The following is a 27299-nucleotide window of genomic DNA, read 5'->3' as shown; positions in this document are numbered from 1 at the left end:
GCGCGGAAAATAAAACGAGAAAAATGAATAGAAATGAAATAATAATTTGAATTATAGTGTGTTTTATTTATTATTATATCAATAGCAGTATTAATTATCCTGAATAACAGATATCCTACCTGAAATACAAAAAGAACAGTAATATTGTTTACACGTTCCATTGTAAGAAAGTTCCCGTCTTTTAGTTGAAAAAATATATTGTTTTACAGAGGAAGCCAAGCATGGTAGGAGGAGTAGTAGTAGTAGTAATAATAATAATAATAATAATAATAATAATAGGAAGTGTAATGTAAATGTCTTTTATATCAATATAATTTGAATTGATATGCGTTAATCTAAATAACTTTACATGCATATAGGATTCTTATGTACTGTTGCATTACTTTACTTCCTTTTGTTTACTTTTAGGCACAAGAAGCTAAATGAAGCATTGGTTTCACTTGTGGAACAATACAGTCTAGTATCCTTCATTCCACTAGACGTTAAAAATCAACAGTGCATGCTAAGATTGAAGAATGCCATTGATAAAGCTAATGGTTATGTATTTGGATCTGGTGAGCAACGTAATATACAAGCACTGCTGTCTTCTGCTGTAGGTGCAGAATATGAATATGAACGAACTGGAGTTTTAAGAGATACTTATGAAGATGATACAGAAGACTATGATACTGAAATGTCATAACTCAAGATTTTGTTTCTTTATTGTCGAACATTACTTTACATCCTAAGACTGAAATCATTCTTTTGAGATAAAAGTTTCTGTAATCTTCAGGTAGAGTGTCAAGCAGTTTTGTTGCGTTCTCAACCATCTGAAGAGCCTGAAAAGAAAGTAAATAAAATTACAGATACTCGTAGATAGAGTGGAATTATATTTTACTTTAATGTACCATTGCCAACAGATCCTGTATGGCAAGCAGGTGGAACCTGCTCTGGAGATCTAAGCCTTAAGTACACAATAGAACAAAGGTTATTCATGTATGATAAATATGTAAACATTTGCCTGTTAGAGTAGTAAGAAGACAATTTTTAAGGTTATTTTTTTTGTATAGTATGTCAGTTACATAATTAACTCCTGCTCATGGCTTCATTGCCAGATGCAAGGCACTAGACAACAACATAATTAACTCTAAAAAAACAGACAACAAATACTTAAAGCTTTTTAGAATACTAGACTGACTATGAATATTGTCGTGTCATCTTCCAAGATTCTTCCACTGCTCATACGGCCACTACTTTAATAAATTAAAAACTGTGTTTGATGATAATATTATTAGTATTGGATTATGGTAGCCCCATTCCCTTGATTTGACCCACTGCGATTTTTTTTATTTGTAGCAGACTTAAAAGACAATGCTTACAAAAGCAATCTTCGTATGTTAGAAGACAGTATTCGGAGAAATATAGCATCAATTTCAGATGAATTTCGCTGTGTGAATAATTATTTTTTACGAGGTGCCGAGAATGTTTATGTGCAAACAGCTAGCTATAAGTAAGTATTGGTGTAAATGATTGCAAGCTTTGTTCGCTCTGGATTGCTCTCGGGAGGATAACTATGCCTGCAATTATCTTTCTCAAATTTTATGGGTTGGCTAAATTATGAGGTGGAGTGCTCCTGCACAATAATAAAGTGTCTTCAGTAAGGAGTGATTTAGTTAGAGGTTGGAAAAGATTGTCACTATAAAACTGAAGACAGTGTGATTAGTGATGTCATATGATCCAGTGAGTGTAGAGATATGGTCAAAAAGCCTTGTGCATACAGTGTATGCCACTTATTATGAACACTTTTTGAATGCTACTAAACTGATAACAATAACCGAAAAAAAAAGTTGTTTTCAATTTTCAGTACAAAACTGCGAGACTACCAGTATTTAAAAGAATTGTTAATTGTTGTGTTGGCTTTCTTTTTCATCACACATATTTACACGACACAATCAGTCCTTCACAGTTTTACACCCTTTATCACTTTCATTCTTGAACAGATAAGTGTGCTCAGGCAAGATACGATAATAAAGTCCAGTCTCCTCTGCATTGTAAACACAATTCGGAGGAATTTTTAAAATAATTTACTGCCATTTCTCCTCTATCCATTTTTCTGCCACAAGGAATCAGCATCTTTCTGCTCATGTGTTCGTTTGTACACGGTATTTTCTTGTTTCTTTCATCAGTGGAACCATTCCTCTGTTGCTACAAAATCGTCTTTTCCTTTTTTTTTTTTTTTTTAGCAAATTCTTCCGCATTTTAATATTGACAATTAATATTTGAGGAGAAAAATTCGCTCCGGTGCCGGGGCTCGAACCCGGATCCTTGGTTCTACATACCAAGCACTCTGACCACTGAGCTACGCCGAATTCAATCCACAGAGCACTGGATCGAATTCTCCTCCTTCAATGTTTCCCTTTGTGGCCTGACTCCAAGTTAGGCATATATGTCGACGTGTATGTCCAATGTCAACTGACATTATACTAGGAGCACAATCAGCTCAGTGACTTGTTTGGCCGGGATTCCGCAGTTAAGTGCACAGTAATCTGTACAGACACATTATGCACTGCAGCTATGAGAATATTATAGATTTATTAATTTGTCACACAGAATAATAGCCTATCTGTAATATTGACAATAAATTAATATTTGAGGAGAAAAATTTGCTCAGGCGCTGGGGATTGAACCCGGGTCCTTGGTTCTACCGTACCAAGCACTCTGACCACTGAGCTACGCCGAATTCAATCCACAGCACTGGATCCAATTCTCCTCCTTCAGTGTTTCCCTTTGTGGCCTGACTCCAAGTTAGGCATATATGTTGATCCCCGGCGCCGGAGCAAATTTTTTCCTCAGATATTAATTGTCAATATTACAGATATTATTATGTATGACAAATTAATAAATCTATAATATTCTTCCGCATTTTGTTTCACGAGAAGTCCATCAATACAAGCATCTTTTTCACGCACATTGATAAACCATAGTTTCCATTTTTCTTTGCCACTCTCAGCATACTGTCTCAATTTTTAACAGCTTACACAAAAATGGCTGTGAAATTTGTAATTGCACTGCTGCATTTCGTTGACTCATATCAGTTGTTACAATATTCAATGATTGAAAGTTTATTTTTAATGTTCAAATTTTTACGCTTAATTTGCAGTTTCACTGCAACAATATGACCATCATAAATCAACAGTTGAAGCTAAATTATTTACATGTTTGGTTTTACTGTTTGCACACAATTTTAGAAAAGAGAAAGCTACCATAATCCCAGTCATGTTTTTTAAGTTGCTACGAGGAATTGCATTGAGTTTCAATCAACTCTATCTCCATCCCTTTCTTTAAAGTTTGTGTAACCCACACAATAATATGTGTTTTGTTGCTTGAGAGGGAAAAATCACTATCCTCAACTAGTGATTGTCCTGGACAGATTATAACATTGACCAGACACATGTTACAGTTCTGTATTTCCAGTACTCAGGGACGAAATTAATAAATCGGCAAAAAAGTGATAACGTGAACTAAATCTTTGATAGCAATAAACAAATTTTTGCATTGTTTCAGTATCACTCTATACAAGATTTAATAAAAGTGATAACACTAGCCAACTGATAATATTACCTGTGATTAAACAGCGTGCTCTGTATAAGAATATCTAGAAAGAAAAGTGTAACAAAAAAAGCTTCCAGCTGCAGCTGTTCTGTAGATGAAAACTAATAAATTAAGATCAGAAGACAATGACGAAATTGCATGTCAATATTTTGGCATGCACTTCCATATCTAGTATGCATGTTTCTTAGATCATTTAAAATCCGTGCCTAAAAGAACTCTGGTATTTTGTGAGGTGAATACTAAACATGCTTACCCATGCAATTGATTATATTAGAGAGAATATTTAAAATTTACGTATCTTGTAAATATTCAGATGTTATACTGTATAGGTACAATACCAATAAAATTATAAATTCATAATAGTATATATGTTGCTACTTTGGACTTTGTGCTCTTCATCACGAAAGTGCGGAGTTTAGTCTGTTGAATTGATTAATTTAAATCAGCTATGACCAACTGGCAGCCTGTGACCTGATTTATTCCAATCTCCAGGACTCATGAGGTTTAATTTTCAAAATCATAATTTTAGATTGTAGATTGTATATCTTCTCATTGTGTTGGATATTCTTTTTCAAAGCTTCTTCTGATAACATTGGACTTGTCTTGTAGATTGTATATCTTCTCATTGTGTTGGATATTCTTTTTCAAAGCTTCTTCTGATAACATTGGACTTGTCTTGAAGTTCAGGAAGGATCAAAATAAGTCCCCTGTAGCTCTACTTCAAGGGTGATGACATTGAACAAAAGACCAAAGTGGTTAAGAAGAATGGGCTTGTGATATCCTCAGAAAAATAGTGATTGTTTCCTGAAAGCTGGCTTGTGGGGAAGGGGTATTTATTGTTCCTTAATATCTTGGCTTTTGTGAAGGATTATTACATATAAAATAACGACCACGAACCACTAAGCTTAGTATATACTCAAGTGCTAGCAGATTTTGTTGGTTATTTAAGGACACTATATAGGTTCACTCAGCCACCTATAAAATTGAGCACCTGGTCTTTCCTGGGGGTAAAAGGCAGTCAGAGCATGGTGCCGACCACGCCACCTCATTCTAGTGCTGAGGTCATGGAAAGCATGGGGCTCTACCTCCATGCTCCCCAAGTGCCTTCATAGCATGTTATGGGGATACCTTTACCTTTTTTTATATCTACACTAAGTTATTTAGCGTGAATGGAATTGGTGATAGCAAGATGGTACTTTGCGAGATGAAGTCGAGAATTCGTTATAGATTACTTGGCATTCACCTTACAGTTGGAAAAAAAATCAACCAGATAATCAGCCCAAGTGGAAATCGAACCTACATTTGAGTGCAGCTTTGGCCAGTTGGTTTAAAGGAGTGCAATCTCAAGAGATATTATATGGCAAGCCATAAACAAAATTGCGAGAAAATTTCGTGTGAATCAAGAAAAGAAATCTGTGATCACAGAAAATGTTTGCATTCGAACAAATCAATTCTGCTTACTGGAATCTGCTTTTACACACTGAAGTAAGGTGGTTAATTTGCGAAAAGTGTCTGCTATGATTTTTCTTTATCACCATCGTGAGAACATATTTAGAATTTTGCTGAAGTGCAGAACGATCTTGAAAACGTCAAATTGAGAAACCTGGCTTTTCTCGCCATTCACTTCTGAATGTCCTAAATTTGCAATTGCAAGACAATTGGCAAGCAGTACATCGACTTTGTTAACAGTTTCCGTGTAAAGTTATTGACCGACATAAACACATCTCAGGTTAGTGCAGTTAACTTTCGGAAATTGCTCTCTGACCAGAACGTTACCTACTGCTGCGAAACTGGACAATCAAATTATGTTCTCTTCCTCTCTCTCTTTTTTTTTTTCAAGCACTTACATATGCGAAGCTGCTTTTCCTTCACTGAAATATGTGAGTTTAAGAACAGAAACAGACTCTCAGATGCTGTGTTTTCACATATTATTCGAGCGGCAACCCCACAATTAGAAGTGGAAATTTTATTTCCCATAATCAGAAATCACATTGTGCTCAAAACAGCATGTGTAGAAGAATTTACTCTTAGAAATATTTCAGTTATTTAAGGAAGGACCATAAGAACCATATTACACAAGATTTTTTGTTCATTTCTTCTTCTATTACTATTTTGTGGTGACAATTTTCCAGGTATCTGATCTTCATTTATTAAATTATATCAAAGGCATTATGCCAGGAGGGTGTTTCAACGAATTTTGTATTATTTAAATATTTTAATGGAATCTATTTATGTCTGAAAACAATCATTTCAGAATTACAATGGACATCAGGAAGAATCAAAGAAAGTATCTAATCTTAACTTGGAGATTTGTTGATATCTCCTTCTGCCCTTCATAGGTATTATAATTTGTATTTTCCTTTCTGCATGAATAAAGCTAAACATATGGCATAATCTGGCCCAGATGGAGTTATCTAAGTTAAATTTGGCCCTCAGGAGACATTAAAGGAGCAGTCCGCGATAAAATTCGAAATTTTGATTATATTATAGGATGTTTACCTAAGTAATCCTTAGATTAACGGCGTTTGTCTCATCTCTCTACGCCTTTTAGTTTGTGAAATATTAAAGGTCTTACTCCAAGCTCTGACGTCATAGCCACTGATCGCTTTATAAGACTGCGTTGTAGTTCCGTTTAACATACAGCGGTGCAGGACGAGTAAATACAGATTCATATGTTACAGTCAGTTATTATTAACTCACTTAGGACCTATCACATGCATATACTGTAATAATAATAATATTAATAATAATAATAATAACTTACCCAAACTCTATCCCACTTTAAACCCCGTGTACAATCCATTCTGTTCCATTCTGTGATTAGAACGACTTTGGTCTGGTAAGGGTTCAAACTGAAACGGTTTAATATTTCGATCCATTATAATCTAAGTCAACGCCTTCACTGAGTGAGTGAATGTATGCAAGACGTGAAATATTCGTAACGAAGGGACTACAGATACGTGTTTATCTCACGTTAGCAATAAATTAGTACATGGTTTATATTATTTTATTGCACCATAGTTGTTGAGTCATACGGTTTAGTCACTTCCAACACATTTCTCTGCATATCTTCTCTCCACCTGTTTTCCTTCCTGCTGCATGTTTTCTTTTCCATCCATCGTTTAGTGACTTTCGAGTATTAGAGTCTGGAGCCAGTTACATCTCTTTTCACGTTGTAATTATGGTCATTATTGCAATCATAGTTCTTGTTTACCATTCCATCATATGGAAAGTGTTTTCTCTTAGGAGTGTAAACCAATCTGCCGTTATGATATGATTCAAGTTTGCTGCTGTGACAAAACTGATTAATCTGCTTTAGGTCTTTTAAAAGGGCAGGGGGCAGGGTTACATACAACATTTTTCAGAGCATTATAATCGCTGGATCCAGATTCGATCCATTCCCAACAGCGGAATGACAAATATTACAGAAGAGAAACTAAATTTGTAACGCTGACCAGAATACAAAAAACACCTTTTGACTTTCTATATTACTTTCTGTTTCATGTGCGGCGTCCTCGGAACCTGATGAATTAGAATTTGAAGTTTCTTCTTCTATTTGAAAAGATCTAAGTCAGTTTCTGGCTCACCCACATCTGATTCACCACACACATTTCTTGGCTTTTTGCACCCTATCTGACACTGCACAGCTTTGTTTATATTATGTTCCTGCGAATTTTCAGCCTCATCGAGAACTACACACACGTCCATATTTTGAGCTATAGGTGCATCACTGCAACTTGCTATTACTTCTTCAACGACCTTCTTTCATTTATAAGCAGAGGAGCGCGTAGTATCAGAACTGTCTTGGCGAGATTCTCCTTTCAAAAATAAGGAAGGGACAGCAGTTTTCTTCATTTTCATAGGAGTTCTGTTGTCTTTCATTGAACGTCTTTTTAGTAGAGACGATTCCTCACGATCAATTTCATGGAAATGATTAGAACGCACAATAGCAGTTTTCGATGGTGTAAAACATTTCTGTTGATTTTCTTCATCCATGTTTTTAAATATTTGCGGTGACTTTTCTCTGCTCGGAAATACATGAAATGATACCTCTTCTCCATGTTGTGCTTTTGTCTTCCCTCTGAACACGAAAAATCACGACACCACGGCATTTTAAACTGTATTACGATATAATTTCTTCTGTTTAGTCTACTGTAGTTCAAAATCGTTCATATAAAGAAAAATAGCCCTACATAAAACCACAACGTAGGTATGTGCTGTTTTATGATTAAATGAAAAGAAAAATATGACTTCACTCAATCACAACTAAGTCTAAAATCCTGTTCACGTGTACTACGGCGCGAGAAGATTATTTAATATAAAGCACTGCACTTGGAGATGTTCTCGGTCTACTACGCAATCACATCAGTTCAGTGGCTATGACGTCATAAGTATTTGTGCGAAGTCAGTAACTCAAGAACCATGCCTCGCATTGACATGCGGCAAATTGCATTCTACTTAGACTGAAAAATGTGTTTGATTAAAGCCAACTTAATTTTATCGCGGACTGCTCCTTTAAGTTAGCCTTGATCTAGATGAATAATTTCATGTGATAATTTCAAAGGAAATAACCACATTTTTCTAAGTTTGCATATCGAATATGAAGACAATTTCTAGTACAGTGAAATTTGTGCAAGGCAAATGTGAAAAGGTGGAAACTTGTCCAGTGTGAACACTTTTTTTCTTAGTTCTGGCATATAGAATAAGCATTACAGTGTTATTCATTTTGTATAATACAGAATGTGCCCAACGTAGAAAGACAAAATAATATTTCAGGAATTTAAAAAAAAAATACTTCTATAGTGTATTATTTATCATTGTCTTCTTATTAATGCCAGTCAGTGAGATACTATTCAGATAGATAATTTCATATTGTACACCTAGAATATTATTGTATCGAAAGAAGGACAGTTATTTGCCATGGGTTTTCTCAGAAAATTGTAAAAGAGAATTAAGAAAGAGGTAGATATATTATAATCCAGCTCTTAAATGATGGCATCCACTCAGAAACCTATTTTCGTCTACTTTAGGGATGATCCTACTTTTTGGGGTAAAATGGAGGTGTATGGGTTAGTATGAAGTTGGTTGTCGTGCTGTGAGGTTGCCTCTCATGGTGTGTTACTACCTTACCGCAATACACTGTATCAGTTAAGGTCAAATAAGGCTATGATACAAAAAATTGACCTTTTGCTGTAATTTTTCTATAAAAGCATATACAGTATAAATTTGAAAAAATTAAGTCGTGTGCTACTTTAGACATCTATATGTAGAATTTGGAGTTAAATTTAATTTTTATTTGTAATAATGGATAAAATTAAAACAAAACCAATGTATCATAATAGCCTTCTGTGTGGGCTGTAATGATACTGTACATGTAGAGGGCTATAAATCTGGCCATATACAGAGCAATGAAGAAAGGCTATTGTGAATCACATAGATGCTTAATGTATCACCTATAAAAGTTTGGTTAAAATCACATTAAAATTCATTAAGATTTAGCAACATTTGTAATGATCTCTTTTTTTCCAATTAAAATTTATACAATTTACTTCCAATGTCAAAAAATTGCTGTATGTCGAAATAGTTTTTTGTGTAAGGAAATAGATCGAGAAAATTATGATACAGTTTGTATTGCTAAAATAAATGTTTAAAATGGCGAATGTATTTTCCAAGTTGTGTTAAATTTTAGCAGTAAGAAAAATAAGGTGTTATATTGTAGGTATAATTGTTAGGTAAATAAGTCTACATATGAGGCATTCAGAGCTAAAGTGATTCATGTCACTAATTTTCATAAATTGAGTTTAATTCATTTTTTGATTATCTGAAGTTGGATCTTTTCCGAGCAGTACTGGATCAAGTTTCAATTCCAAGCATTTGCCAGTAGGTGAACCAGTCACTTTTGGCTCAGATTATTTGTTCACGATGTTCCGAGTCATAGTGGATCAAATCACCAATGCTTTGTATCATTTAACATCACAATTGATTATATTTTATAAATCTAGAATCTGAGAATGGAGCAGTAAAATTATTGCTAATGAAATTAGATAATCCATTAGAGCAAGTTAACTTTAAGGGTTATTATCGCAAAACTACATCTCACGGACTTGATCCATTTTAGCTCTAAATGCCTCATATGTTTTTTTTTTTTTTTTTTTTTTTAACTTATACTGAATTATAGGTTCCAACACGTCAATTCAAACATCCCTCAAGAGCTGAAAAATTATTAAATATTCCTCAAGAGGTAATAAATTACTTTAAGTAACTGATGAACTTGGTCAGTTTCTTTCATAGTAAACATCATAATAGCCCTAGACTGATCAACATTCACAGCTTTTCTTTAGAGAAAATTTAAGCTGACACTATTCTGAATAAAAGGAAAATTTAAAAATTATTCTTTGTTCATTGAAGAGAAATAACAAAAGTAAGCAAGTATCACATTAAAGTTTTTTCAAGCAACAAAACTGCATTTTCTTTTAATACATTTATGAGGCTGATGAGTTTTTTAAATGTGTTCAATATTGTTCCTTAAAGAGCATAAAATATACTTCCATAATGGTAGTTTTAAACATTTTCAAACTAATGGCCGGTTTCACCAACCTTCGTTATCATTATAACGTCTCGTTAAATAATTTAATGACATGTTAGTCAGTTTTTGTGTTTCACCAAGTATCATTATTGCTAACGCATCTTTAAATTCATCGTTAATTTATTAGGACCTATTCGTCGCGTTAAAACAGTAACGATGCGTTAAGAAGTCAACAACATGGCGGACGTAATTATTCGATGATGAAGTTCTTTATTTAGAACTTCAACACAACGACGAACTTATATGTTGTAATAACACTCGGAATAATCATTTTGAAGATTTAAGTGATAAAGAATTCCACGAAAGCTACACATTAAGGAAATAAGTAGTAAGAATGATTCTAAAAGAAACTGAATACCGGTATACTGTATAGGTTAGAATACGACAGATAGAAATCGCCCACTTAACGCCTCTTCAACAGATTCTTCTCGTTTTAAAATAATGTTGCGGGAAGTTTTGAAATAGTAATTGATGATATGAACGGGGTATCAAAAGCTGTATTGTCTAGATATGTGAATAAATTATCAGACGTACTACCAACATTACAATAGTCATTATTTCTATAGGCCTAATAAGCTTATAGCTAAATTTTATGTTGTCATAGACAACATAGATTGTGTACATGTTCCAATCGTATATCCTAGCAGTAATATAGCCAAAAGATTCTGCAATAGAAGATCCTATTTTTCCTTCAATATGCAAACAATTTCATAGGCCTATGTAACGCTCCGCATAGAAAAATTGTGGCTAAACTAGCGCTGAGGTAGTTTCCTTCGTACTCTGCTTATACACCTTGCACATACGAATCTGTGACAGGTTATGTTTGATTAGTTTAATTTTTTGTTATGCCTTGCATATACGATCAACTGCATTACCACAAAAAAATCCCTTATAAGTTCAACGATTTTCACTTTTACCTCAGAACTACCTCAGCGCTAGTTTATTGAAATTGTAATAGGTTAGAATACGACAGATAGGAATCACCCACTTAACGCCTCTCCAACAGATTCTTCTCGGTTTAAGATAATGTTACGGTCTACACGGATAGCACAACATTCCAAAGGAGGATGCCTTTTAAATGAAAAGGGTGCAAAGAGATTTTCTTTTAGGAGACAATGGATACCCTTTAAAATCCAATTTAATGACATCTCTCCTGAATCCTGCCACACAAGCATGGCAAAATTGTTACAGGGTACTAATAAATCTGCATGAAATACAGTGGAAAAGTAGTATGCAATTTATGGAAGAGGCGATTTCCCGTCCTAAATTTAGGCCTAATATAACTGCTTAGAATGCTTTGTATATAATTAATTGTGGCATCAATTTTTAAGCTGTCGACCTTGTAGTCAGCTAAATTTTCTCAGATTTCCTTTAGAAGCTACAATTTAACTGCTCTACATTCCTATTATTTACATTTGGAAGCAGCTGTCTTTTTTTTTTAATTGCGGTATGACAACATACTGTATTTAGGAAGATGTTCTTAAAATTACTGCCTCTTACCCATTTGCCTATGATTGTTTCTTCATGCCAAACAAAGTCAGCCATGATCATATGTAACCAATGAAATTCGCGATTTCGAAGCCATGGTCGTATGAAAAACAAAACATGCAAGATACAAGTACAAAATCCCCTCGTTAGTAAACGCCTGTTAATTTTAAAGATGTGAGGCTTGGTGAAATAGTCAACTTTTAAAGATTCCGTTAAAATTAAACGATCCATTTGTTGACAAGTCGTTTGTGCTGATTTAAAGAAGCTTGGTGAAACCGGCCATAAGCCTCTTTGATACATTTTAAAGTCTATCAAATTAGCCCGACTTTTTTTTTACTGTATCATATTAGCACTTACTTACTTACTTACTGGCTTTTAAGGAACCCAGAGGTTCATTGCCGCCCTCACATAAGCCCGCCATTGGTCCCTATCCTGAGCAAGATTAATCCAGTCTCTACCATCGTATCCCACCTCCCTCAAATCCATTTTAATATTATCTTCCCACCTATGTCTCGGCCTCCCCAAAGGTCTTTTTCCCTCCGGCCTCCCAACTAACACTCTATATGCATTTCTGGATTCACCCATACGTGCTACATGTCCTGCCCATCTCAAACGTCTGGATTTTATGTTCCTAATTATGTCAGGTGAAGAATACAATGCGTGCAGCTCTGTGTTGTGTAACTTTCTCCATTCTCCTGTAACTTCATCCCTCTTAGCCCCAAATATTTTCCTAAGAATCTTATTCTCAAACACCCTTAATCCCTGTTCCTCTCTCAAATTGAGAGTCCAAGTTTCACAACCATACAGAACAACCGGTAATATAACTGTTTTATAAATTCTAACTTTCAGATTTTTTGACAGAAGACTAGATGACAAAAGCTTCTCAACCGAATAATAACACGCATTTCCCATATTTATTCTGCATTTAATTTCCTCCCGGGTGTCATTTATATTTGTTACTGTTGCTCCAAGATATTTTATATTAGCACTACTTGACCCTAATTAGCTTTCTAATATTATATTACACTAATATGATTTTTTGCAATTTGGGCAAAGGAAATTGTACCAGAACAATGGAAGTAGTCCATAATCGTACCTATTTTTAAGAAGGGGGACAAGACTAACTGTAGTAACTTTCGAGGAATATCACTTTTGTTGACGTCGTACAAAATTTTTTCGAATATCCTTTTGAGAAGATTAACTCCATATGTAGATGAAATTATTGGGGATCATCAGTGTGGTTTTAGGCGTAATAGATCGACTATTGATCAGATTTTTTGTATTCGACAGATATTGGAGAAAAAATGGGAGTATAAGGGTACAGTACATCAGTTATCATAGATTTCAATTTAAGAGAGAAGTTTTATATAATATTCTTATTGAATTTGATATTCCCAAGAAACTAGTTCGATTAATTAAAATGTGTCTTAGTGAAACTTACAGCAGAGTCCGTATAGGCCAGTTTCTATCTGATGCTTTTCCAATTCACTGCGGGCTAAAGCAGGGAGATGCACTATCACCTTTACTTTTTAACTTCGCTCTAGAATATGCCATTAGGAAAGTTCAGGATAATAGACAGGATTTGGAGTTGAATGGGTTACATCAGCTTCTTGTCTATGCGGATGACGTGAATATGTTAGGAGAAAATCCACAAACGATTAGGGAAAACGCGGAAATTCTAGTTGAAGCAAGTAAAGCAATAGGGTTGGAAGTAAATCCCGAAAAGACTAAGTATATGATTATGTCTCGTGACCAGAATATTGTATGAAATGGAACTATAAAAATTGGAGATTTATCTTTCGAAGAGGTGGAAAAATTCAAATATCTTGGAGCAACAGTAACAAATGTAAATGACACTCGGGAGGAAATTAAACGCAGAATAAATATGGGAAATGCATGTTATTATTCGGTTGAGAAGCTTTTGGCATCTAGTCTTCTGTCAAAAAATCTGAAAGTTAGAATTTATAAAACAGTTATATTACCGGTTGTTCTGTATGGTTGTGAAACTTGGACTCTCACTTTGAGAGAGGAACAGAGATTAAGGGTGTTTGAGAATAAGGTTCTTAGGAAAATATTTGGGGCTAAGAGGGATGAAGTTACAGGAGAATGGCGAAAGTTACACAATGGAGAGCTGCACGCATTGTATTCTTCACCTGACATAATTAGGAACATAAAATCCAGACGTTTGAGATGGGCAGGACATGTAGCACGTATGGGCGAATCCAGAAATGCATATAGGGTGTTAATTGGGAGGCCGGAGGGAAAAAGACCTTTGGGGAGGCCGAGACATAGGTGGGAAGATAATATTAAAATGGATTTGAGGGAGGTGGGATATGATGGTAGAGACTGAATTAATCTTGCTCAGGATAGGGACCAATGGCGGGCTTATGTGAGGGCGGCAATGAACCTCCGCGTTCCTTAAAAGCCAATAAGTAAGTAAGTATGATTTTGTAATTCTCAGTTATTGCTCTTTTATTATTTATTTCATTTAATTAATGCTACACGTGTGAAACAAAATAAATCTTACAATTTGAAATTATACATCAGATTTAGGGAAGTAAGTTTTCTGTCATAACTTTACAACACTTTCATCTCACCCCATTTCCTTCTGACTATCTTTTGCTAGGAAAAGAGTACTACCCCAACCATTACCATCCCTTCCTGTCGGTTTACTTGTTTTGCGCAAGTAGGTAGGCCTACCATCAGTTTGGAGCTGTTCTATAAAGTACAAAATCGAAAATTGCTAGTTAACTACACATCATTAACTTTGCTAAGATTCATTTCCTAACACTTAAAAAAATCATGAGAGAGCAAAAGAGAGAAGGAAAGGGGATTAAAGCTTCCAATTTGTGGAGGAAAAAAAAAACATTACTGGTCCAAACAATACAATAAACCTCCCCCCAAATATCATGGTGAAATCCTATGTGACATTGTCACTGAATGAAAAAATTAAAGGAACTGAAGCAAAGGAAAAAGATAAGCTTTCAGTATGGGAAATAATGACATGGTCCAAGAGTGGCAAAATGTAAAATTACGACGCCCTTAAACAAAAAATAAATAAATAAATAATATTTGAGAAAAATTCGATCCGGCACAGGGGATCGAACCTGGGTCCTTTGTTCTACGTACTAAGCGCTATGCCGAATTCAATCCACAGCACCAGATCGAACCTTCCTCCTTCAGTGTTTTTCTTTGTGGCCTGACTCCAAGTTAGGTTTATATGTTGACATATATGTCTAGTGTCAACTGCCATTATACTAGGAGCGCACTCAGTTGAGTGATTTATTCCGCAGTTATGATGCACTGCTAGCTATGAGAATATTATGAATTTTATTAATTTGTCCTACAGAATAATCTCTGTAATGTTGACAATTAATATTTGAGGAGAAAAATTCGATCCGGCACCGGGGATCGAACCTAGGTCCTTGGTTCTACATACCAAGTGCTCTGACCACTGAGCTACGCCGAATTCAATCCACAGCACCGGATCGAACCTTCCTCCTTCAGTGTTTCCCTTTGTGGCCTGACTCCAAGTTAGGCATATATGTTGACGTATATGTCTAGTGTCAACTGCCATTATACTAGGAGCGCACCCAGTTGAGTGACTTATTTGGCCGGGATTCCACAGTTATGATGCACTGCTAGCTATGAGAATATTATGGATTTTATTAATTTATCCTACAGAATAATCTCCGTAATGTTGAAAATTAATATTTGAGGAGAAAAATTCGATCCAGCGCCGGGGATCGAACCCAGGTCATTGGTTCTATGACCAAGCGCTCTGATCACTGAGCTACGCCGAATTCAAGCCACAGCACCAGATCGAACCTTCCTCCTTCAGTGTTTCCCTTTGTGGCCTGACTCCAAGGTAGGCTTATATGTTGACATATATGTCTAGTGTCAACTGCCATTATACTAGGAGCCCACTCAGTTGAGTGACTTATTTGGCTGGGATTCCGCAGTTATGATGCACTGCTAGCTACGAGAATATTTATGGATTTTATTAATTTGTCCTTCAGAATAATCTCTGTAATGTTGACAATTAATATTTTAATATTTGAGGAGAAAAATTCAATCCGGCGCCTGGGATCGAACCCGAGTCCTTAGCTCTATGTACCAAGCGCTCTGACCACTGAGCTACACCTCAAATATTAATTGTCAACATTACAGAGATTATTCTGTAGGACAAATTAATAAAATCCATAATATTCTCATAGCTAACAGTGAATCATAACTGCAGAATCCCGGCCAAATAAGTCACTCAACTGAGTGCACTCCTATTATAATGGCAGTTGACACTAGACACATACATCAACATATAAGCCTAACTTGGAGTCAGGCCACAAAGGGAAACACTGAAGGAGGAGAAGTTCGATCCGGTGCTGTGGATTGAATTCGGCGTTGCTCAGTGGTCAGAGCGCTTGGTACATAGAACCAAGGACCCGGGTTCGATCCCCGGCACCGGATCGAATTTTTCTCCTCAAATATTAATTGTCAACATTACAGAGATTATTCTGCAGGACAAATTAATAGAACCCATAAAAAAATAAATAAAACAATGAACGAGTAGCTGCACAGAAATGATCAAATGAAAAGGAAGGTGAAGATAACCAGGAATGAAGAATCAATGAGGTACCAGTAATAATTATGCTGTAGTAATAACAAAACTGCATCAACTACATTCACCAGCATCACCTAGGTTCACTTGCAAAGGTATGTAATAGTGATAATTTTATTATACAGGTTTTTAATACAATTTATTTAATACCGGTATTTGAGTAGTTTTCTATAATGCAGAAACTTGTCAAATTTGGGGGGAAAAATAGTTCCTTGCAATTCTACTTTGAGCAAATTTTACTGTATTTGTAACAATATCTTCGAGGAAAGACAAACCCACTTTCATTAATAGGAATTTGAATGTTGTGCAGTGACAGCTCATGGAACTGATTTGGAAAAATTTGTTTTATTTAAAACAATAATTGTTTTACTATTAATACTCAAGTCATGAGACTCCACCATTTACAATAACATAGGAAATGTTACTTGTACTAATTACTGCTGTCAGTTATGATACTACTTTACTCTATACTTAAGAAATAAAAATTCGGAAAAATTTTATAATTAAAAATCGGAAATAGTGCTATATTTATAAAAAGTGACTAGATGTTACATTAATCTGTGTTTAACCCATAATTACTAATTATTAATCTTAAAAAAAACATAATAAAATAATTGAAAGCAAAACTATCTAATTAATATTTGAGTAGATCATTACTATAATTTTTATTGAAAGGAAATGCACCTTATAATATTTTTATGCTCGACCATGCCGAAATGTAATTATACACCTGGTAGCAGCTCTTTAATGGACCTCATTAAAGTTCAGGTGTTCCACCAATCAGAAAACACCATTGTAGCAATATGAAGGCGCAAGTATCAATTATTCTCGGATGTGCAATCGAAAGACAACTAGCGAAACGTCACGGAGGCTGGAAATCCAATACTGTCGCAGAAGGTTATGTTGTTACTATAATAATTAGCGTTAATTGTAAATAATATTCAAATAAATTCAATTTGTCATCTCGTTTTTCAATGTCTAAATCAATTTCAAGGTTATATCAAGATTAATGTTTATTTTACTCTGTAGATTATATCAAGATCAATGACGTTTCTCGGAAAAAATCAATACTTTCGCATCTGCGCACATCTCACAATTTACGAGATATTGCACTAGGTCAGTTCTGCTCCCCAGTCAGATAATAACATGAATACTTATGGATAATTTCAAGTTAGAAATATGGTCGAGCATAAAAAGTCGTATGTAACTTGCCTATAATGGTAATTAAGACGCTCGTATGAAAATTATGAAACTCGCGCTCGTTTCATAAACATACTTGCGTCTTAATTACTACCATTATAGGCTCGTTGCATAATGTACTATTAACTGATGTTTTTCAGTGGAAATATTTTGAACCATTCTTCTGTTCAATATTCCTCTCTTCACCACTATGAACAATTTTAATACACTCCATCGACATTTAAAGCAGAATAGGAGTGGCAGGTCTTAGCTGGTGTTTTTTTTTGGGGGGGGGGGGATATGAAAGGCAATGTATAACAAAAGCATTACTACCAGAAAAGCAATGACAGTTTAAATTTTTGCTACAAGACAATGTATGTTATTAGCAATGTATGCAATGGAGGGAGAATTAATAAACTGGTACCCTATTCGATAAAGCTAGCCAGAACATAAAACTTTCAAAATGAAATCAATCCTGAGTTTTTTTTTTTCTGAGAGAACATCAACACCAGCCCTAGGGTCAGTCACAAGAAAAGAAGATGGACCTCAGGATACTTCCAAGACTTGGGTGCACAAAGTGAAAGTTAGTCCTACCTAATGCCAGTGTCAGTTTGCCCAGCATTATTCAGAATAAAGAAGTATCAAAAGATCTTCCACTCTTTCTCAGGCACCCGAAGATCTTAATAACAGTGAACATACTCAACCTTACTTTACTGCCTCTCTCCAGTTACTGTCTCAGCAGGCCACAGCTGGACTTTTCTGTATTCCTGATGTAAGACATGGGACAGACTAGAGTACTCTGTTATATAATGCTGCATATTGCTTTGCATGTAGAAAATTTCCCTCTGGACACTTTCACCCAGCACTTACCAAGACAGAGTTTAAGAATTGCAAACATGCAGCAGAAAAAGGAAAAGGATTGTCCAAAGATGCAATGTCAGAGGCTCATAATGCTATAAGTAAACTTCTGGAGCAGGTGAAGAGAGATAAACAGGAGAAACTATTTAAAAGCAAGTGTTTGATAATATCATAGAGAGGAACAGATATTATATTCGTTCTATTGCCGAAGTTGTTCAGTTTCTAAAGTCTAATCAGCTGTCACTAAGAGGTAATAAAAAATGTGAAATGTTAGGCAACGATTTCAGTGGTCTCCTTTTACAGCTTTCTAAGTTTTCAATGAAAAAAGATGACTTTCTGAAACAGCAATAAATATACCTCAAAATGCCAAATACACCAGCCAGGACATTCTCCCAGGTTCGATACCTGGCCCCGGAACAATTTTTCCCTTGAAATTATTCCATTAGAAGCTGTCAAAAAAATCTTAAAATGAAATTAACCATACCACAATCAAGGAAACTCAGTCATACACTGCTCCAAATGTATATAATATTAAGTTAGCTCCTCCTGATTGAGGTTCTGGCTAATATGTACTGTACAATCACACCAAAAAAAATAAAGCGCACTCTTGATAGCACATATGATTGAGTCCCGATGCTGTGTTCACATGAGCAAGTTTTCTGCATTTCAGGTAAGTTTACATGTTAACCAGAACCTTCTTTGAATATGGAAGAAAGAAAAAGAACAAGTCGGACAGCTGTGTGATAGGTACGCAGTTAGAAGTACGGCACTAACTGGAATTGACCAGTGACAGTTGGAGACTGGCATAGGTTCAAATCCTCCCAACCTTTTTTTTTTTTCTAATTGAGCTCATTCCAAGTTGTTATGAGAGATGTGATAGAATTACTGCCAGTGAAATGAAGTTTATGTGTCAAACAGCAGGATACATTACATGGGATCATAAAAGAAATGAAGACTTCCTACAAGAATTGGGAATGGAACCTGTACTGCAGTATATTCATCAACATCAAGACAACTGGCTTCACCATGTCAAGCATATGTCTAGGACAAGGATTCCTAGAGGATCTTGAACTACAGACCAGCAAGGAAAAGATCACTGGGTCACCCTGGCAGGAAAACTTTTGTAGACCGGAACAGTCCTTCTAGGACTATTTTTTTTTATTGGGTTATTTTACGACGCTTTATCAACATCTAGGTTATTTAGTGTCTGAATGATATGAAGGTGATAATGCCGGTGAAATGAGTCCGGGGTCCAGCACCGAAAGTTACCCAGCATATGCTCGTATTCTAGGACTATTACCTGTTAGGAGGAGGATGATGATGATTAAACAAAGAATAACGATATTTTGTTTAGAACAATAATGTTTTGTTTATGATTAAGGCCGGGTGCACACAGAATCAGACGTGGCGCGGCGCGACACGACATTTTGTCTCGTGGTACTTGTCTCCCATTGATTTCTTATGATGTGGTGCACACAGAATCAGACGCGGCGCGACGGTCGCGAGGAGACACAAGAAGACACAAAGAGACAACATCGAATGACTGCTAGAAGTTTGTCGCGAGGAGACTGTCTGATAGCTGCAGTGTACTGCGCATGCGTTAGTAGTGGCTATGATTGCACGCTTTCATTATCTACAAAAAATACTATTGTTGTGTAGTGCACATTATTCATAATGGAGCTCGATGCGGATAAATTATTGATTTAGTACAGGAAAGATACGTTCTACACAATCTTTGAAACAATATCACGAGAATAATGTGGTTTCTGAAAATATGTGAAAAATTGCAAATGAGATGAAAGCACCAGGTGAATAAATTTATAATAATAACACTGCATAACAAATGTTAACATTTTTTTTGCGCTAGGCATGTGATATATGTTTTCTATATAATTTGAGCCTCCTGAATGCGAATATGACAATAAGAACAGTTGTTGGTTACGGTTTTTGAGAAATTTTGGAATTTATATCTATTCAAAATATTGTTTTATATAATAACAATAAGGCTAAATATTCACAGTTCAGATGATTACAGCTTTGTTTTTCTGCATTTTCTTTTACACTGGGCATCAGGTACATCACGAGCTAAAGTCCAACAATAGTCTGCTAGCGTATTGGTACTCCATTGTCCTTGGTATCTTTTTTCCATAGTTGAAATTTCTTGATGGAAGCGCTCATCATGCTCATCACTAAAATCGCACAATTCTCGGGAAAAAAAAGTCAAGATGTAAGTGAAGGAAGTGAATTTTCAGGGAAATTTTACAATCCCTAGTTTAATACGCCAACAGTAAATTTTTCACTAGTTCTTCATAGTTCTCACTTCTACAGTTATCCAGAAAATTAATTCAACCTCCTTGAATGCAATCCAGACGGCTGTCTCTTTTCCTTCCAGCAAAGATTCGAAGTGATTGTCCTTCATTATTTCTCTAATTTGTGGTCCATTAAGAACTCCCTCTTTTATTTTTGAATCACTAATACCAGGAAATGTTAAGGAATGTGCGCTGGTCCGAGTCCTCATCGGGGAAGAAATTTTCTCATGAAATTTCGGCCAGTGTATGGGACCGGTGCCCACCTAGCATCGCGATGCACTTGGGGAGCTACGATAGGTAGCGAAAGCCAGATATAACGACTGGGGGGATCATCGTGCTAACCACACGATGCCTCCATTCTAGTTAGATGATCGTCCACCTTTGCTTTGGCATGTGGACGTGAGGCCAGCAGCCGGCTGGTCGGTCTGGGCTCTTCACGCGGTGTAGCGCCACGGATTATTAATAGCAGGAAATTTTTCCTGGATATTTTTAAATGCTTCAGTTTTATAATTTATCCCTTTAACAAAATTCTTCATTAACACTGATTTATTGTGTAAAAGGGGTAAAATTACTTCGCTTTGAAGTATAAGGGGTTGATGTATAATATTTTTCTTCCTTGGTTCTAGTGATTGTCGTTTTATTTTATAATGCTTATCTCAAGCGCGAGTCCACACCTGTGGAGTAACGGTCAGCGCGTCTGGCCGCGAAACCAGGTGGCACGGGTTCGAATCCCGATTGGGGCAAGTTACCTGGTTGAGGTTTTTTCCGGGGTTTTCCCTCAACCCAATACAAGCAAATGTTGGGTAACTTTCGGCACTGGATCCCGGACTCCTTTCACCTTCATTTCATTCAGACGCTAAATAACCTAGATGTTGAAAAAGCATTGTAAATTAACCCAATAAAATAGAAATAAAATATCTCGAGCGCGACTGTCCAATTCGTACAGAAAGCAGCAAAATTTTGTGTAGCCTAATTGCATTTCAAAAAGCAATGCTACAACCTTCAAATCCGCACATATAAACTATTCGTACTTTGAATATTATCATTAAAGCACACTTTAAAGAAATACACGTCTTACACAGAATAGTAACACCACAGAAATATCCTGGTAAACTGAAGCATTTTCATATGGCGAACCTGTTTTTTCCCCTCCAAATGGAACCGAAAAGGGCAATAAAACAATTTCCGCTTCTAGAAGTGGAATTTGACATGGTGATATATTGCAAAATATAAACTACAGTAATGTAATTAAAGCTCACCGTGAAAGAAATGCACATCTCAAGTAAAATCAGGTAAACTCAAGTGAATTTATACCGCAAACCTGTTTCACTCCCTCGAAATAGACTCGTAGAAGGGCAATAAAATAATTTCCCTTTCTAAAAGTGCTTCTAACATGGTGCCCTACTTACACTAATATTATTTTCACATAATGGGTCTTCACATTTGTAAAACAAAATAGGTACACACGAAATACGGTGATTTTTTTAAAATAAAATGCATAGAAAATTAATTATATTGTGCATCTCGAAAACCAGAAGTGATGGAAAATTTTGCTTGTTATTTATTAATTCAGGAGGTCGAAATTAGTAAGAATTTGTTAGTTTTATATCTGGCGCAAAATGACTGTTGACCAGTGTAATTTGTACGAGGCGCATCCAGAAAGTAAGTTTCCCTATTTAAAAAAAAAAACACACACTTTCAGGAAAACATTTATTGGCAACAGGTACAGCAATGTTTCAGCTATTTTTCAACATAGCCACCATCAGAATTGAGACACTTGTATCGTGGGATCAACTTTTGTATCCCTCTGTTGTAGAACTCTGCTGCCTTTGAATGGAACCAGCGTGTGACAGACGTCTTCAGCTCTTCGTCATTGCCAAAATGCTCACCAGAGGACAGGAATTTCTTGAGGTGCAAGAAAACGTGAAAATCGCTGGGAGCAAGATCAGGACTGTAGGGTGGATGATCAAACAACTCCCAGCCAAATTCCGTCAAAACAGCTGCTGTGCGCCGAGCCATATGTGGACGAGCATTGTCATGGAGCACAACACCTGCAGTAAGCATTCCACGTCTCTTGTTTTGAATGGCACGTCGCAATTTTCGCAGTGTTTCACAGTAAAGGTCAGCGTTCACTGTTTCACCTCTTGGAAGGAAGTCAATGAGCAGAATGCCCTTCCTGTCCCAGAACACCGTACACATCACTTTCCGTACCAACAGCATCTGTTTGAATTTCGTCCTAACTGGAGATCCACTATGCCGCCAATGCATTGACTGCTGCTTGGTTTCCGGGGTGAAGTGCGAAATCCAAGTCTCATCGCCCGTGACGATCCTGTCGAGGAACTCGTCGCCGTCATCGTGATACCGTTGCAGAAATATCAGTGCTGCTCCTAAACGTTGCACTTTGTGTTCGGGTGTCAGGTTTTTCGGCACCCACCTGGCACACACTTTTTTGAATAGCAGGTGCTTAGTGACAATGTCATGCAACAAGGATCGCGATATCTGCGGAAAATGGCTGCTCAGCTCCGTAATCGTGAAGCGACGGTTCTCCATGATGCACTGCCGCAGCAGCTCAACACGATCATCATTGATGAGGGACAGTCGCCCACTGCGCTCTTCATCATGGACACTTTGACGACCTTCGGAAAAGTGCCTACACCAGCGACGCACCATCTGCTTACTCATGATGTTCGGCCCATAGACCTGACAGAGCTGCCGATGAATTTCAATTGGCCCAATGCTTTGTGCATTAAAGAACTTTATCACCGACCGAACCTCGCAGGCGGCGGGAGAAGGAATAAGAGCTTCCATTTCGGACCACTGCTGCCACGCTACTGGCACCAGGCGGGACCTCTCTGGCTGGCATATGATTGATACTTCATAGATCTGTTACGCATGCGCATTTGACACGGCTAATTACGTTTACTTTCAACGGGAAGAATCGGGAAACTTACTTTCTGGATGCGCCTCGTAGTAAGCCTAGTTCTCTGCTCTATACTATCACTCATTATTGACTTAATATATTATTTTTCTTTATTGTGAGTAGTGAAGTAGTCATAAACATAAAAAATGACGTTTGTGCAGTACATTTTAATTTTAAGACTCTTTCAATGTATAGATTTTTAGGAGCTTGCGTCCTCTATTATTGACGCCATTTTGTAGCCTAGGCCAGTTTTCCAATCCCACAGCCAGCAAATCAGTTGTCGCGAGCAGACAGTTTTAAGCTGTCGCGAGGCGTTGTAAAGCAAAACGTAGCATCGCGCCGCGCAGTGTCGCATCGCGTCTGATTCTGTGTGCACCTGGCCTAAGTCAACTCGAAAATAGTCACTGTCTAATATCACAAAGAGCTACTTCTCTGACATAAGAAAAGTTGACTGCTGGATAGTTGTAACTGAAGGTTCCACGAGATAGAAAACAGTCTTAAATATGAACAGAGTACAAACAATATTGGGTATCACTGATTGTAAAGCACCACAGTGAGGAAAAAAACCATAATCTTTTCTACTTTATATGCGTTTTTAGTAATGTGGGATTTGATCAATTAATCGATCACTTTCTATTAAGATTAATCAATCAAAATATTTAATCGAATAATCGAGTCGATTAAAATTAATCGGTTGTACTTGATATTAATTATTATTTTGTTAATGCAAACTCAAGAGTAAAGATTCCGACAAAATTCGTCTCTCAGAAATTGCTTAGGCGTACTTCAAAATACGATAATACCACAGTCTAGTATATACAGTCACGAAGCTCAATGCATAGGGAATATGCATCCATAGATAGTTGTTAACCACTAGGATCGCTACTATCGCCTCATTACAGACAATGCAAAATAATACCGGGACAGTCTATTGTTCCTGGTACCCTCAACAACTCAAGCTTCATGACTGTATATACTAGACTATGACAATACCGTTATTTTGTAACTGCAAAGCAGGTAGCTGGTATAGCATAGGGCAAATCTTTGCACAAACATTTCAGAAAGAGATTGAGATATGAGGACAGTGACCTGGGCTAGCCCTATTGAAAGTTGAAACACAATGCGAAATGCTTATTAAGTTTGTCAACTCGTCTTCCTAGCATATGAAATACATATTTTCTGGAATTCGCCCCCTCACATCCCTTAGCCATGGCTGAATGTGTGCAATTGAGAGAGTAGCTATCTTCTTCTCTTTCTAAAATTTTATAACCCGATTACAATAGAGGCCACTCTGCTGTTCTGTTGCAGTTTCTTTACGGAGTTTGTAGATGAAGTTTGTGTGTTTAGTTTGCTAAAGAAAAAAAATCAGATTTCTGTGTTTGTGAAAAAAGTGAAAACTCCATTATGTCATAGGTCTAAGATGAGAATTTGAGAAGTAAACTGGTGAAACATTTAGATTTAAATTGAACAATCGTAGCGAAGTGCTTGACAGAAAAAAAAAATCGTGTTCAGTGCTGCAGGAAACATTGTTACTAAAAGTACAGCAGCACTTAATTCGGAACATTTGAATGCACTCATATGTTTAAAATCATGGATGAAGCAGTTTTAACTAACGAGTTCTGGGGACTAGGAAACCTTCCGTTAATCGATTGACAGCACTAATTTTCAGACTTTCACATTGAATGTGATCGGAATTAAAATTTTTGGTTTTCCACCATGTCCTGGAACTTGACATTTTCAACATTTTGGAACTACATACACGTTCGATCATGACTAAGTAGCCAGACGTAACGAGCCCAATAGAGATCCCTGCGGTCTTACCTATATTTCCCGATAATGGAATCTGTAGGCTATATAGGCTAGTTCCGAAACGTTGAAATGTCAAGTTCCAGAACATAGTGGACAAGCATACCATAAGTTTAATTCTAAGCTCCTCTGCTATTATTTAAAACATGCAAGAAATATATACATAAATAAGTTACAACGATAATACGGTATTGTAAATGTACAATGTAGAAAGTATGGGGAGAAACAAAATACCGGTATAAATTGAGTGAATATTTAACTCAAAGCACCACATTACCACTCTTTCACGCACGAAGGTAACACTGCGACTTACCAAAGCAGGAAATTAACTGAGAGAAAGTATGGAAACCTTCGCGGCCAATAATTCCGCAGCTTTGAAAGCTGATTTGGCTTCCTTACTACATTTTGTATGCATGTTTACATTATTTTTCACACTAAAACTTGTATTAGGCCTATCTTTATAATGAGGAATATTTCCCAATTACAATCATTGTAATAATTATTTGTACTAATTACCCGGTTCGCTGGAATCAGATCTTTGTTCCCATATGGGTCATTTTTATCGTACAATTCATTCTTCAGATTCTTCCAGAACACATTTATAGCAATTCCAAATTCCAGAGATAGAGCATTATGAAACCATAAAGCTGGTATGAATAAAATATCTCCAGGTTCCATTATACAATCATATCTCTGTGCGAGAAGAAACTTAGGGTATTGTTTGAAATCAGGGTTATCAATGTCCAATACTTGTGACTTATCGCCTATAAGGTACATGTTCAGAGCTTCACTAGGGCTGAATAATGCCATTCTTTTCCGGCCCTTTATTTGGATTAATAGATTGTCCATAACATCATAATGTGTCCAAAGTTGAACTCCTGGAGATCCAATACGGAATACACTCGAAAAGAATTTATCATGCTCAAAAAACTCGGGAATTTTAATGTCATCTGCAAGGCTTGGAAACTGTTTCTTTATGTCTGCTATGTCTTTACCTCTCCTGTCAAAACCTAACGATCTTAAGTAATAGAATTCGCTACATGTTTCTGCTTCGCTATTTTGAGATGATACTTTTCTCATCAATGCATCGAAAGGCAATGTTTTATAAACAAAGTTCTTGTTTATAAAGTCCATTAAAGGAGTAGGGCTGACATGAACTTTCACATCCAATTTTCCAACTTTTTCACAAATATATTCACATGTCCATTTTGAAGTACAGGCTCCAATGTCTGTGCCTCGAAGCAATGCCGGTTGACGTTTTGGCTGAATTAAATGTAAGAAATCTTCTCTGGTAACATTTTCGTATATTGTTACAGGTTTCACATTGCACTTCATAATATTATTTTCCTAATACGTAACGTGTATGTACACAACGAACTACTGACTCAAGAGGCACAGATGTACCGGTACTTTAGTTTTCTTAGAGTTTGGAATTGAACAATTTCATTATTTTATCTTCTTTCTCTTAACCCTCCCACTACAATATGCCGACGGGACTACGAGCGACTCACGACAGGAAGAACTTAAGCTCTGAGATCAAAATGCGCATGCGCGAACTTGGTTAATAAAAACCTAAAATAACTTATAGTGACTCACTATAAAATAACCAAACTTGACCTTCTTATATGCAAGGTGTAAAACCGAAGTACAAAGGGAACTTCTTGTTTTGATCTGGAATTTACATGCGAAAATAAATCCCGCTATGGATTATGTTGACACAGAGATGAACCTTAGAGCTGTTGACACTGCATAAGAAGTCCGCGCATGCGTAGCTTGATGTCACAGCCAAGTTCTTCCTGTTGTGAGTCTCTCCTTCGGAGCATACTCCAAGAGGACTATTGGCTATCGGCATACACACAGCACAGAGCCGCCAACTGATAGAAAGTGGCTAAATAGTATTATATTTATTTACGAACATATTACGAAACTAAAAATTCTGAATTG

The 27299-nt window shown here is 36.4% G+C and overlaps 1 protein-coding gene and 1 long non-coding RNA gene across 7 annotated transcripts in view; one reads left to right on the top strand and one right to left on the bottom strand.

Moving 5' to 3' along the window:
* Positions 1–854, top strand: part of LOC138700838 (GPN-loop GTPase 2) — a 44641-nt gene extending 43787 nt beyond the window's left edge. For 5 of the 6 annotated variants that reach the window (XM_069827197.1, XM_069827206.1, XM_069827187.1 and 2 more), the window contains one exon: positions 409–854. In XM_069827197.1, coding sequence (XP_069683298.1) covers positions 409–682 — 274 coding nt within the window. In that variant the 3' untranslated portion in view covers positions 683–854. The remainder of the gene's footprint in view (positions 1–408) is intronic. The other variant, XM_069827233.1, reaches the window with a different exon arrangement.
* LOC138700862 (uncharacterized) lies at positions 284–27172 on the bottom strand. Its single transcript, XR_011332406.1, has 2 exons — positions 25872–27172; positions 284–818 (listed from the first exon to the last, which is right to left on the bottom strand). It is a non-coding gene; the product is annotated as an uncharacterized lncRNA (long non-coding RNA).
* Between the last annotated feature and the right edge of the window lie 127 nt (positions 27173–27299).

The sequence above is a fragment of the Periplaneta americana genome, chromosome 1 (genome assembly GCF_040183065.1).
Source record: "Periplaneta americana isolate PAMFEO1 chromosome 1, P.americana_PAMFEO1_priV1, whole genome shotgun sequence".
Classification (NCBI taxonomy): Eukaryota; Metazoa; Arthropoda; class Insecta; order Blattodea; family Blattidae; genus Periplaneta; species Periplaneta americana.
The sequence above is the reverse complement of the archived record's forward strand: the minus strand, read 5'-3'. Positions and strand labels throughout refer to the sequence as shown.